At 39.9% G+C, this 13,544-nt stretch overlaps 1 protein-coding gene across 7 annotated transcripts in view; it reads left to right on the forward strand.

Annotated features, from left to right (window-relative positions):
• LOC130414143 (neogenin) overlaps positions 1-13,544 on the forward strand; it is a 46,646-nt gene that overhangs the window by 21,545 nt on the left and 11,557 nt on the right. For 5 of the 7 annotated variants that reach the window (XM_056739878.1, XM_056739883.1, XM_056739882.1 and 2 more), the window contains 7 exons: positions 5,619-5,894; positions 5,963-6,113; positions 8,633-8,769; positions 9,376-9,530; positions 9,647-9,767; positions 12,152-12,368; positions 12,505-12,659. In XM_056739878.1, coding sequence (XP_056595856.1) covers positions 5,619-5,894; positions 5,963-6,113; positions 8,633-8,769; positions 9,376-9,530; positions 9,647-9,767; positions 12,152-12,368; positions 12,505-12,659 — 1,212 coding nt within the window. The remainder of the gene's footprint in view (positions 1-5,618; positions 5,895-5,962; positions 6,114-8,632; positions 8,770-9,375; positions 9,531-9,646; positions 9,768-12,151; positions 12,369-12,504; positions 12,660-13,544) is intronic. The other 2 variants (XM_056739881.1, XM_056739885.1) reach the window with 1 other exon arrangement.

Here is a 13,544-nt window from a genome sequence, read left to right on the forward strand (position 1 = left end):
CAAAATGCTTAAAGATTCACGCGAAATGTAACAGTTTTACCATTAAAGCATGTAACTGATGTCAGCTGTGTTTTAATCCGCCAATATCTACTCTTTATGAAACCGCAAACACACACCATGGTGTGTATTATATGCATATAGTAGATGCAGTGCCGGTGTTACAAATTTTCTGTAAACCGTGATATTTTGTGACCGCAGTAGGCGCTGTTGTCACTGTCGACAATTCTCTACGCAAAGAGCGTAAATTCGGGCGAGGATGCGCTTTTGCTCGTGCGCAGCTTTTTAATCTTGGGCAATAACGCGCTTTGTTCTCGTGCACGTTACTGTGAGCTGGCTTTTCGGAAAGTCTGTTAAGAGTGCTGACGTGACGTGAGTGGCTGAAGACGCAGATTGAACTGTACAAAGCAGGATCATTTAATTCCTCTACTGATTGCGTTTGACATTATTGTGATTGCCATGGTAGTTGTTTTATAGCCAACATGTAGGTGTGTGTATGTATATATATATATATATACATATATAAAAAGTGAATACACACACACATATATATATATATATGTGTGTGTGAGTGCGTATTACCCTTTACCCAAATAATAGAACAGCATTCACGACAACCTAAACGTTGTCCATTTAAGAAACATGGACATAAATGAGCTTTGTGTTACACATAAATACATAAATACATGCATTATAGGCTATAAAATGTACATAAGAACATAATATTATAAAATGATATGTTTATAATGTACAGAGTAACCTTGTAGTACGGCAGCTCACCATATTTCACTATGCACAGTAAAGGCCTAAAATAGTCTGTTACCTTCCCCTGTTTTACATAGAATATCCTTATTGTTCTTCATATTCACTCTTTTTACATCTAATGCCTTCTATGTCTTATCCTGAAGAGAATTTAGCTGTGATGAGAACAGTGACTCAGGTACAGCAGGTCACCATATCTCACGATGCACAGTAAAGGCCTAAAAAAATCTGTTACCTTCCCCTGTTTTATAATATATGGGTTAACTTTCTGAAATGAGTGACAAAACAAATTGACCTTTTTCACGATATTCTATTTTTTAGCTTTACCTGTAAAAAGATGTAAAAAGATTAGATGTAAAAAGAGTGAATATGAAGAACAATAAGGATATTCTATGTAAAACAGGGGAAGGTAACAGACTATTTTAGGCCTTTACTGTGCATCGTGAAATATGGTGAGCTGCCGTACTACAAGGTTACTCTGTACATTATAAACATATCATTTTATAATATTATGTTCTTATGTACATTTTATAGCCTATAATGCATGTATTTATGTATTTATGTGTAACACAAAGCTCATTTATGTCCATGTTTCTTAAATGGACAACGTTTAGGTTGTCGTGATTGCTGTTCTATTATTTATGGAAGCATATGTGGTGCAAAATTCAATTTGCAATGCAATATTCAAAATGGCAATGTATTTCTGTATTTAAATGTACATTTTCCATTACTCCACATGTGCAAAGTTTGGTTCAGAAGGAAAATGAAAATGAAATTATATTATTTACATTTGCCATTCCCAACAGCAGTCTTAATGTGTAATGTGCATACTTTTTAACGCTCTTTAAGTTGCAAAATTAAAATGAAAATGCATTACCGGATTGATTATACATATTCAAGATAGTCAAGCAAAACTGTAGCAAAAAGAAAATTCTAATGTCATTTTCCCTTAATGCATTAACATTAACAGGTTGAACATATGGGATTGCATTTTCATTTACACACAGCGCGTTGAGTGGTGCAAAATTCAATGTGGACTTGAAAATGCATTTCGAGCTGACCACGCCCCCACCCCGGTACAGCGTCATTGCGTGAAGGCGGAGCCAGCATCGCTAGTTAAAGGCATGGATGTGCGGCTGCAAAGCTGATAAAACATTAAATTGTATGCACACGAATTGGAGCACAAAGAATACAATTACTTGGGTGTTTTTTTAAGATGAGTACGTCTCTGTAGACGATAGAACTAGAAGCTACATTTCTAGAATATTCTGCCTTATCAAGCGGTGAGCTCGCCTGTTGAATGTCTCATAATCACTTGACTTTCTCATACGCGTTTTCATCATGAACACATTCAGTATTTTGATTACTGACTTTTTTGTCACAATATCTTCATACAATTGTTCAGAAATGGTCGTTTTGTGAGACCACTGATCAGTAACTCTACAGTACAATCACAAACGCGATACATCCACATGAAATACACCTCTGTACTGTTTCTTCGTGCTGGAGAAAGTGTAAGGGGAGAGATTATGCACAAATACACATAAACATTGCCAAAGTGGAGATCTGCCCTTATGAAAATTAACCTTGGTTTCTAATTCATCCGGATGCTGCAGTTTAGGCTGTGACAGATCCACTGAATAACTCGATTCCTGAAGTTAAGGAAATGTTGCACCACAAAAACAGTCAATATCATAATATTGATATTGATAACAGTCAATATCTTAACATAATCCATCAGAAACAAAGACAACAAATACTGAACGTGTTTATGATGAAAACGTGTATGTGCAAGCGGTTTAACGCTTTTATTATCTCTGCAGTCGAACGTGTTTTCCGCACCTCAAAACAACGCACCTGACTAGCAAATAGCGATGCTGACTCCGCCTTTACGCAATGACGCTGTACCGGGGTGGGGGCGTGGTCAGCTCGAAATGCATTTTCAAGTCCACATTGAATTTTGCACCACTCAACGCGCTGTGTGTAAATGAAAATGCAATCCCATATGTTCAACCTGTTAATGTTAATGCATTAAGGGAAAATGACATTAGAATTTTCTTTTTGCTACAGTTTTGCTTGACTATCTTAAATATGTATAATCAATCCGGTAATGCATCTTCATTTTAATTTTGCAACTTAAAGAGCGTTAAAAAGTATGCACATTACACATTAAGACGTGTAAATAATATAATAAATATAAATAATGTAAATAATATAATTTCATTTTCATTTTCCTTCTGCACCAAACTTTGCACATGTGGAGTAATGGAAAATGTAAATTTAAATACAGAAATACATTGCCATTTTGAATATTGCATTGCCATTTTGAATATTGCATTGCAAATTGAATTTTGCACCACATATGCTTCCATAATTATTTGGGTAAAGGGTAATACGCACTCACACACATATATATATATATATGTGTGTGTGTATTCACTTTTTATATATGTATATATATAAAACGGGTATATAAAACGGGTAACAGAAAATTTGTAACACCGGCACTGCATCTACTATATGCATATAATACACACCATGGTGTGTGTTTGCGGTTTCATAAAGAGTAGATATTGGCGGATTAAAACACAGCTGACATCAGTTACATGCTTTAATGGTAAAACTGTTACATTTCGCGTGAATCTTTAAGCATTTTGGCCATAAGCACCGTAACTTATGTCACGTTAACTCCGCGTAAGCATCGCATCATAAATAGACCTGGCGCCAAAATGAGCGCAGCACTGCTGCTTCCACGTGCAGTATGAATGTTCTAACCTGTTCTAACAATAAGTTTCATTTTCTATGATTTGTGTTAGAGAATAAGCAGGCGCTGATAACGCGCTGGTTACACGTGTAGTGAACAACAGACTATCCTCTCTTCTCCATTGCTCATCTGACACACCTCTGAACATGACGTAAAATGAACTAGCCAATCAGAGAGCTTGTTACATCTGTCTCACCGCGGCTAATTTGCATTGTTTTACCTCGTTTGAGCATGCAAGGCCCCAGAGTGTCACGGAAATGGTAAATAGAGAGGCTAGATGGAAAAGCTAAATGATTTGGCAAATCGAATAGCAAATCGAATAAGGAAATGAAGAGGGGAAATGGAAATGCAAATGCTAAAAGAAATAGTCTTTTAAATGACGGATTAAAACTTTTATTTCTAGTTTAATTTGTAAATCCAATTATTTATTCCTCTTTTTAAATCGCATTTTGAAATAGATTTTGAAATTCCACTATTTATAAAGGAATTCATTAATGCGCTTTAAAATGGTGTATTTATTTCGTGTTTTATGTTGATTTTTAAAAGTCCCTTTTTAAATTGAAGTATTTATTGATGGATTAATAGTTAATTTAATAATTATTTTTACAATCACGCTTTTTATTGCCCATTAAAAAATGAAATTAGAAATAAATGGATTAATGCCTATTTTTATTGAAGAATTAGTTATTAAACAATGAAATGCTTTATTACTTTACACATGACTCTCCTGGTCCTCCATATGTGTGTGTGTTTATACTCTTGTGCGTGTGTTTATACTCTTGTGTGTTTATACTCTTCTGCGTGTGTTTATACTCTTGTGTGTGTGTGTGTGTGTGTTTATACTCTTGTGTGTGTGTGTGTGTGTTTATACTCTTGTGTGTGTGTGTGTTTATACTCTTGTGTGTGTGTGTGTGTTTATACTCTTGTGCGTGTGTTTATACTCTTGTGTGTGTGTGTGTTTATACTCTTGTGCGTGTGTTTATACTCGTGTGTGTGTGTGTGTTTATACTCTTGTGTGTGTGTTTATACTCGTGTGTGTGTGTGTGTGTGTGTGTGTGTGTGTGTGTGTGTGTGTGCGTATGTTCGCGTATGTGTGTGCGTGTATGTGTGTGTGGTGTGTTTATACTCTTGTGCGTGTGTTTATACTCTGGTGTGTGTGTGTGTTTATACTCTTGTGCGTGTGTTTATACTCGTGTGTGTGTGTGTGTGCGTATGTTCGCGTATGTGTGTGCGTGTGTGTGGTGTGTTTATACTCTGGTGTGTGTGTGTGTGTTTATACTCTTGTGCGTGTGTTTATACTCGTGTGTGTGTGTGTGTGTGCGTATGTTCGCGTATGTGTGTGCGTGTGTGTGGTGTGTTTATACTCTGGTGTGTGTGTGTGTGTTTATACTCTTGTGTGTGTGTGTTTATACTCTTGTGCGTGTGTTTATACTCTTGTGTGTGTGGTGTGTTTATACTCTTGTGTGTGTGTGTGTGTTTATACTCTTGTGTGTGTGTGTGTGTGTTTATACTCTTGTGCGTGTGTTTATACTCGTGTGTGTGTGTGTGTGTGTGTGTGTGCGTATGTTCGCGTATGTGTGTGCGTGTATGTGTGTGTGGTGTGTTTATAGTCTGGTGTGTGTGTGTGTGTGTGTGTTTATACTCTTGTGCGTGTGTTTATACTTGTGTGTGTGTGTGTGTGTGTGTAGGTGTTGCTCTTTAAGCGATTTAAAGTCAGTATTAATAAACATGTAAACACTTTCTTTGCTTTGATGTCATTGTAGAATCTCACAATGTTTCTCAACACTTTGTTTATTTGATGTTTTCATTGAGTTTCAAAGCCATTAAAGACTCTAACGTTGTTCTAAAACTCTCTTTAACTTCATTTATTTGTTTTTCTTTTTTGGTCTTCTCTCGACTGTGTGTATTCTGCTGGTAATTTCAGTCTGCTTGTTGTTGTTGTTGTTGTTGTTGTTGTTGTTGTTGTTGTTTAAATCTTTAACAGTGAAAGAGACCATTTAATACAGTTGGGTTTCTTTAAAAGTGTTATTTTGGTTTGTCTTCCTTATTAACACTGATGTTAATGTAGTTGTGTTGGTGTCGATGTCGCTCTCAGGACTGCCGCGGTTCCTCAGTCAGCCGGAGGGCGTGTCCGTTCGTGTGGGCGGGACCGAGATGTTGAACTGTGAGGTTACGGAGGAGCTGGCCCCGTTCACGCGCTGGGAGAAGAGCGGTGGAGCTGTGGATGTGGACTCTAGGGTCACACAGCTGTCCGGCGGAGCTCTGGTCATCAGTAACGCCTCTCAGAGCGACGCCGGACTTTACCGCTGCATCATTGACGGTGTGGGAGCGGCCAAAACCAGCGAGGAGGCGGAGCTACAGGTGTCCTCAGGTAAAGGATCTTCATCATTATCAGCGCCAGTGTTCAGTGTCACACTTGACTGTCAAACCATGTTACAGACTCCACTGTTGAAGAAAGACTGGAGGTCCTCCGGGGTCCGGTTGCCGTGGCGAAGGTTGTCGGGGAGGACGTGTTGTTGCCATGCGTGATGAAAGGTCATCCAGTTCCGGTTATTCGCTGGACTTTTAACGGGAGGCCGGTTGATGAAGGGTTAGTGTTTTCTCTCTCGTCATCTACAGATCCAGACATGTGGTGTTTAACATTCAGAAGCGTGTGCTGTGACTCATGGGACAGCACACCAACTCTTTCTTCCTCTCGCACTTGCTTTTCCCCCTGCGTGACTTGATGCACTAAACCGAACGTCATTGCCATGAAACCCAATCCATGATCCAGATTACAGATCGTTCAGTACATTACAGATGAACACGCGTGTGTGTGTGTCAAACTGTATATGTAGAGGACAGTTTTCAGCCGCTGTCATGAGTTGTGTGTGAATAAAGTTAGACAGTTCAGTCATCATTCTGTCCTCCGTTCATCCGGTTGTCACTTCATTTTGTTGCTGTAAAGGACATTACATGCGTGTTCTGAGCCGTCTGCATGCTTTCATTCTCTCGCGCTGAGATTAAAGTTCACTAACTGTACAGAAGTCATGTTTACATCAGGACTATTCACGTCAGACTTGAGAACAGTACAGAAACTTGATCATGTCAGTCATGGACTTGTTGAGGACAGATTTCATTATTTACAAATACAGACTTCACATCAGATGATTTTCTCCAGCGTACAGTTCAATGAATATCAATCAAAGTGCAGTTTGTTAGTTTTGATTTAAGCCATAATAACTCCTATAACACAGCTAACTAACACAACAGAAACATGATAACAATAAAAATGTTATCTTATTTGAAACCAAACTCTTGATATATTTGAGGGTGAGTGTGATGATGTCACTTCTGATTTAAGATGATGAAGCGTGATGTGGGTCGTTCATGTTGAGTTTGGACAGAAGTGAAGTGAAAGAGTTCTTCACATGAACACCAGTGATAAGCCTCACACTGTGATAAAGGAGGCTCTCTCTCCGTCTGCTGTAATGTGTTCCTGATACATTCTGATAATGTGATATTACCCACAATGGCCAGCTCTTTATCATGTGTCTGTGTGTCTCTGAGGACAGTGGGACGCTTCTGCTTCCTTCAGGACAAAAATTATCATGTTATTCTTTGTGATAAGTTCATTTAAAAGCACAGAGACTCAATGTTGAGAAATCTCTTGAGCAGATTCACGTCATCCTAAAGTAAATGTGCTTTTGTTCTTTGTGAAAAACAGAGAAAAGTGTTTTTGTTGTGGGAAATAAATGAACATGAAATACATGTGTGATGTGGTGGTCATATTAATATCTGCCTGACGGCTGTGTTGTGTTGGTTCACATTTATATATCTGATCAATGTTCTGCAGGAAATGTGTGAAACATTTATAAGAGCAGAGAAAAACTGATTTTATTAGCAATAGTTGATGAGTGTTAGCAAACAACAGCAAACATGATCAGACCTGCTATTGTAGAAACTGATAATAGCAGTCAGATAATGTGTTTTCTGTGTTAAGAGACTTCTGAGAATGGTTTCTAAACACATGATAGATGTTCTAAAGGTTTTACTCTGAGGAATAGATGACCCTGGATCACTAAACCAGTCTTAAGTAGCACGGGAACATTTTTAGTAAAAGACAAAAATACATTGTATGGGTCAAAATGATAAACTTTTCTTTTATGCCAAAAATCATTCGGATATGAAGTAAAGATCATGTTCCATGAAGATATTTTGTAAATGTCCTATCCTAAATATATCCAAACTTTATTTCTGTCAGTAATATTCTATGCTTAGGACGTCATTTGAACACCTTTAAAGGCGATTTTTCTCAATATTTCGAGAAAATATTGAGGTTTTGCATCCTCAAACTCCAGATTTTCAAATAGTTTTATCTCGCACAAATTTTGTCCTATCCTAACAAACGCACATCACTGGAAATCTTATTTATTCAGATGATGTAAAAATCGTAATTTTGAAAAATTGTTTTGGGCGGGGCTAAATCAGTGTTTAGGTCTGAGCGTGCATAGCTCCGCCCCCAACACTAGAGCACATGAGCATCAGTTTTGTCATTCAGATGTGGTTGATTTGGTTTCCTACAACAGACGGGTTAGGTTAGTGGTCCACGCCATGAATATTGCCAGAGATGCTGGAATAACATTAAGAATGAATAAACAAACAAAGAAAAGTCTCTGAAGAACACAGTAGTGATCAGATGATGCAGTAGGGTGATTGACAGCGAGGTCTTGTGTTTGTCTCCAGATGTGTCCGATGAGTGAGGTGTCTCAGCGCTCGCAGCATCATCTGATGTGTTTAACCTCAATCCTTCAGTTCATTCAGAGCGTCAAAGTGTGTATACAGCGCTGATAAACCCTGTGGCTAACGTAAAACACGCTCTAGCTTAACCTTCTCTCTCTCTTTCTGTTTGTGTGTGTGTGTGTGACTATTGATTTAGTTGTGTGCTAATGCTAGATGACCTGGCTCTTTCTCTCTCAGCAGTTTGTTTTGTATAGAAACATTGATTGATACTGAGGTGTGAAGTAAAGTCTGTAAAGAAGGTGAAGTCTGTACCGTTTCCTGTTTTGATCCAGCGCTGAGGTCATGTGTGTCCACACGTGCTGATCGCTGATCTTCTTCTGTTGGCAGCAGTGAACGCTTTGCTGTGATTGGTGGAGGCAGCCTGCAGATTGTTAACCTGACAGAAGAGGATGCTGGGATATACAGCTGCCAGGCAGATGGAGGAAACGCCACCAATGAGATTCAGGCAGAGCTGACTGTGCTGGGTTTGTATGAATGAAACGCTTGAATGATTTATGACGTGTGTGAAGTTTCATCTCTCTGTTACGTTCTTATGATGTAATAAGTGTTCGCCACACACGTCTAGACGGAAGAGGAAGAACTTCAGAGCTGTCTTTGTTGTTATTTACTTGATCTACTTCTGTTTAGGAGCTTTTACACATTCATCTCTCAATCTCTCATGAGAGTGTCAGGAACTCTGAACACACAAGCAGACAAACACGCCCCCACACACAAACACACACAATACATCACACACAGGCGCGCACACACACACACAGACACACACACACACACACAAACTCTCCATAGACATAATGATTTCTCTTCTGTATTTTTTTCTTTAAAAAAATCATCATTTATTATGTTTTAAGTGATTTTGTTTAGGATGAAAGGGCCAGTGTCCCAGTAAACCGTGTATTAGGGGTGTATTCAGCAATATCATGTTGTAAAGATGCTTTACACGTCAAGGTCTTGTGAACATGAAACATTGTCAAGTAGCTGAATGTCTGATGTCCCTGATGCTCTTCTGATCACGTGTAGTGACTGTGATGTCATGAGTGTTTCTGGACACATCTTCATGTGTTTTGCAGTTCCTCCAAGCTTCCTCACGAGACCCTCCAACACTTACGCTCAAGAGTCTATGGACATCGTCTTTGAGTGTGATGTCACAGGCTCACCGCCGCCCACTGTCAGATGGATGAAAGACGGAGACACGGTCATCCCGAGCGATTATTTCAGAATAGTGGTAAATGTCTGATGTTCTCTGTTAATGACATCACCACTGAATGTTTCACACATGTGACACGTTTATCATCACGTCTGTGAGAGCTCTGGTGAGTTTTGTTGTGTATGACTCTACAGGAGCAGCACGATCTGCAGGTGTTGGGTTTGGTGAAGTCAGACGAGGGCTTTTATCAGTGTTTAACAGAGAATGATGCTGGAAACATTCAGGCCAGCGCACAGCTCATCATACTGGACTTAGGTAAATGCACGCATGCAAACACACGTACGTGCACACACACACACACACACACACACACATATGCACACACACGTACGTGCGTCAGTGTGTTTGTAGGATGATGAGGATTTCAGTTAGTCCACATGTTCCTTTAATATTATTTAACATCATTCTTTTATTTATCACTGAATGTTTTACTTGTCACTCTGTTGTGATGTCATAATCAGCCCCGCCCACAGAGAAATCTGAGCATTGAATCTAAGTGTAAAGAGTTTTCTTCAGGTTCTAGAGATCTACGCAGAACATGCTTGATTGAGGATGACTGAAGTGAATGTTTTGTCTCTTCTCAGTCTGAGCTCTCAGTCAACACTGCGCAGGTGTAAATGAGTCTGGATTGATTTAGATGAGGTGTCGTGTGTGTTTAGTGTTTCATCACATTTCTTCTCATGATCAGTGAGAACGCTCAGTGTTACATTCGCAGGCTCTCGGCTGCTGCGCCGTGTGTTGATCACTCTTCTCCACACAGGAAGCTTTCTGCAGTCTTTCCACAGGAAGTGGCGCACGCGCCCGTTCTCTCCTCTCACTGATGATGATCCTGAGGTCATAAACATCACGTCTATATATAACAGCACACGTGTGATATATATGTGGGTTTGGGGTGGACAGCGGGTTTGGTTTCCTTTTCCTGACTGGCGTGCCGCAATTCAGCTCTCCTGTGGTTACACACACACACACCTCACAATAACATTAACTGACTGTCAGGTCTTCTGTTTCTAATTTCTAATATTAATCAGATAAATCTGATAATACAAATGAAGAGTTAGGTTCCAGAATGACACAAATTCTTTTTTTATTAAAATCAAGTGCAGTTGGTTTGTTTTGATTCAAGCCCTAATAATAAATAAAATACAACAAACTAACACAATAAAAACATGATTTAGGCAGTTTGTGTCATCTCATATTCTTCAAATATTCACACATTTATTCACATTCTAGTCAAACTCATTGAAGAGCATCATGGTGACCGGAGGTTTATCACAAACACCTCTGTAGTCTGAGATCTCAGATCTTCATCTTGTTGCTTCAACATCATGAAACTGCCTTTTATCTTTCTCTCATCTTCATTTTTAGCCTTTTTTGTGTTGTGTTATTGAATGATTTTCAGGATGCTGTATGTTGTGGTTTTCTGTTTGAGATGAAATGTGAAGGTACATGATGTGAAACTGATGATCTTGTCTCAAATCTGTCTGCTTGTGTCATAAACAGAGATCTTTAAATGACAAATATATTCAGAATCAGGTTCATTTTGGATCTGTTGGATAAGAATGAGTCTGTGGTGGATCTGTTTTAATGCTTTCATACCAAATTCAGTTTATAAACAGTTAATAGAGTCTGAAATATATTTGAGGAATGAAACGAAAGCTCTGAAATGTCTGTGCTGATGAAATCAACGCCGCGGGTGTATTTTATCATTCTGTTCTGTTTCATCTCGTATGAGTTTTATTATCTACAGTAATAAATGTGTCAGGGTGGTCTTCACATCTTCTCTTTGAACGCCATTGTGATTATTTCCACACACACACACACACACACACACAGTGAGATGAGCAGATTGAAATCATGAGGACGTGACGTGTGTCACATGTTGAGAGCCGTGTTCAGCATGTAGTGTATTAATAACAGCGCTGACGTTTGACATTGTTTTTAATCATGTTCTGATGGGTGGTGTTGAGTCCGGATGCCAGCGGGTGGATGAGCGGCACACACAGACACACACGCTGTGAGCTCCAACATCACCTTTACAAGCGTTCAGCACTAGTTCTCTTCAGTTAGATTTGATTTCTTTATCTACTTTTTGCTTTTATTGTATCGGTGAAACATGATGCCGTAACTTTAACTGTAGAATCAAATACTTCTACAATATTTACAACTCATTGTTTAACATCAAAACATCTGTTCATGTCCAGTGAAGACTGTACTTCTTACTTCATTAGGGTTAGTTGTGTGTTTGTTGTTTTCTACTGTAAACTCACACAAAGCATAACACAGCATTGAGAACGTCATCACCGCTTGAATCTGATTGGCTGAGCACATGAGTCAGTGGATGGGTTTTATAGACTCACCCTTTGAATTAAGATGAATAGCAGTAATTGAATGTGTGTGTGTGATATTTGTTGTGGTTTATTTCCCTTCAGTCCTGCAGTGTTTGTGTTGTCAAACATCTCTTGAGCTGTAGACTTCATGTTGTGTCGCAGTGAATGTACAGTTCTATTTTGATTTACGCCATTGTAGTCGTTTTTACGTTTGTCGATTTATTTTCTTCTTTTCTGTTTTTCTTTTTGTTTCCTCACCCCCCCCTACACTCTTGGCAAATTATTTTTCTTTAACCCCTCATCGTACTGAAGACGTTGCCCTTCATTCTGCTCTTCCTTCACTGACTGATGCCACTGCTGACCATGTAGCGTCCGGTCCTGTCGATGGCCCCGTCCCGTCTGCGCCGCGTGATGTGGTGGCGTCTCTGGTGTCCACGCGCTTCATCAAACTCACCTGGAGACTTCCTGCTGAAGCTCACGGAGAAAACATCACCTTCTCCGTCTTCTACAGTCTAAACGGCACCAACAGGTCTGACGTCACTTCATGAGGATATCAATGACACATACAGTTGAGATGTGACAGGATTGGACAGGAGGGGTTGTGTGTGTCGCTCAGTTCAGTGTGCGTCTGTGCTCTCTGAAAGTGTTTGTACTGTTGTGTACAGGGAGCGTGTGGAGAACACCAGCGCCCCGGGAGAGATGCAGGTCACCATACAGAACCTCGTCCCTGACACCAAGTACACCTTCAGGGTGGTCTCCTCCAATGCCAACGGCCCGGGAGAGAGCTCCACCCCGCTTACAGTGGCCACTCAACCTGAGGGTAAAACACACAAACACACAACACGCTCGGGCAGGAGCTGCTGTGAGGTGACTCTGTTCTCAGTGTGTTTACTCACCACTGGTTTGTTTATTGGAGAATATTTGATCTGGAGAGTCTTCACACTGAAGCTGTTGTGTGTGTGAGTGTTTGTGTGTGTGTGTGTGTGTGTGTTTGTGTGTGTGTGTGTTTGTGTGTGTGTGTCTATGCCTATGCATGCGTGTGACTGTGTGTAGAATGATAAACATTGATCTGAAGAGATCTCCAGGTCACGCTCGTGTGCACACGTCAGGATCTCGACCCCTCAGAAGACTGTGTAAGAGAGTGACTGATAAAAAAGTGACACTGTATAGTGGAATATTACCCACAATCCCTTGTGCTATAGAAGGCCCACTTCTGTCAGAGCTCTGATGTGTGAAGTGTGGCTGGTCACATTTAACGGAGGTGGTGTGTCTGGTCTCATGTCTTGACGTGATGTTTGCTTTGACTCGTCGTGTGACTGAAGTGAAGTTTTCAGCTCTTTCTGGCTCAGGATTCTCTCCCACACACGCAGCAGAATGTGAAGTGCTGAAATATCTTCGCTGGGATTTCTGATGCACTTTCTCAGCAGAGTCGTTGTGTTTTTGTCTTGTGATATGGTGGTTATTTAAAGTGTCCCGCAGCGGGGGGTTGAAGCCCGTCAGTGCTCACTGAAGTTTGAAGAAAGGAAGAGAAATAAATGTCAAGTTAAGAAAAAAAGATGAAGCTTGACGTGGAAATGTAAGCGGTGGAAGAGAAGAGTGATGAAATGTCTTCAGTGGTCTTCGTTGTGTTTTCAGACGTGTATTTTGATGTGAAGTTCTGAAGAGCGCACTGCTGCTGCTTCACTCAAACTCCATCACCTAATTC

This window comes from Triplophysa dalaica, chromosome 24, assembly GCF_015846415.1.
Source record: "Triplophysa dalaica isolate WHDGS20190420 chromosome 24, ASM1584641v1, whole genome shotgun sequence".
NCBI classification, from domain to species: domain Eukaryota; kingdom Metazoa; phylum Chordata; class Actinopteri; order Cypriniformes; family Nemacheilidae; genus Triplophysa; species Triplophysa dalaica.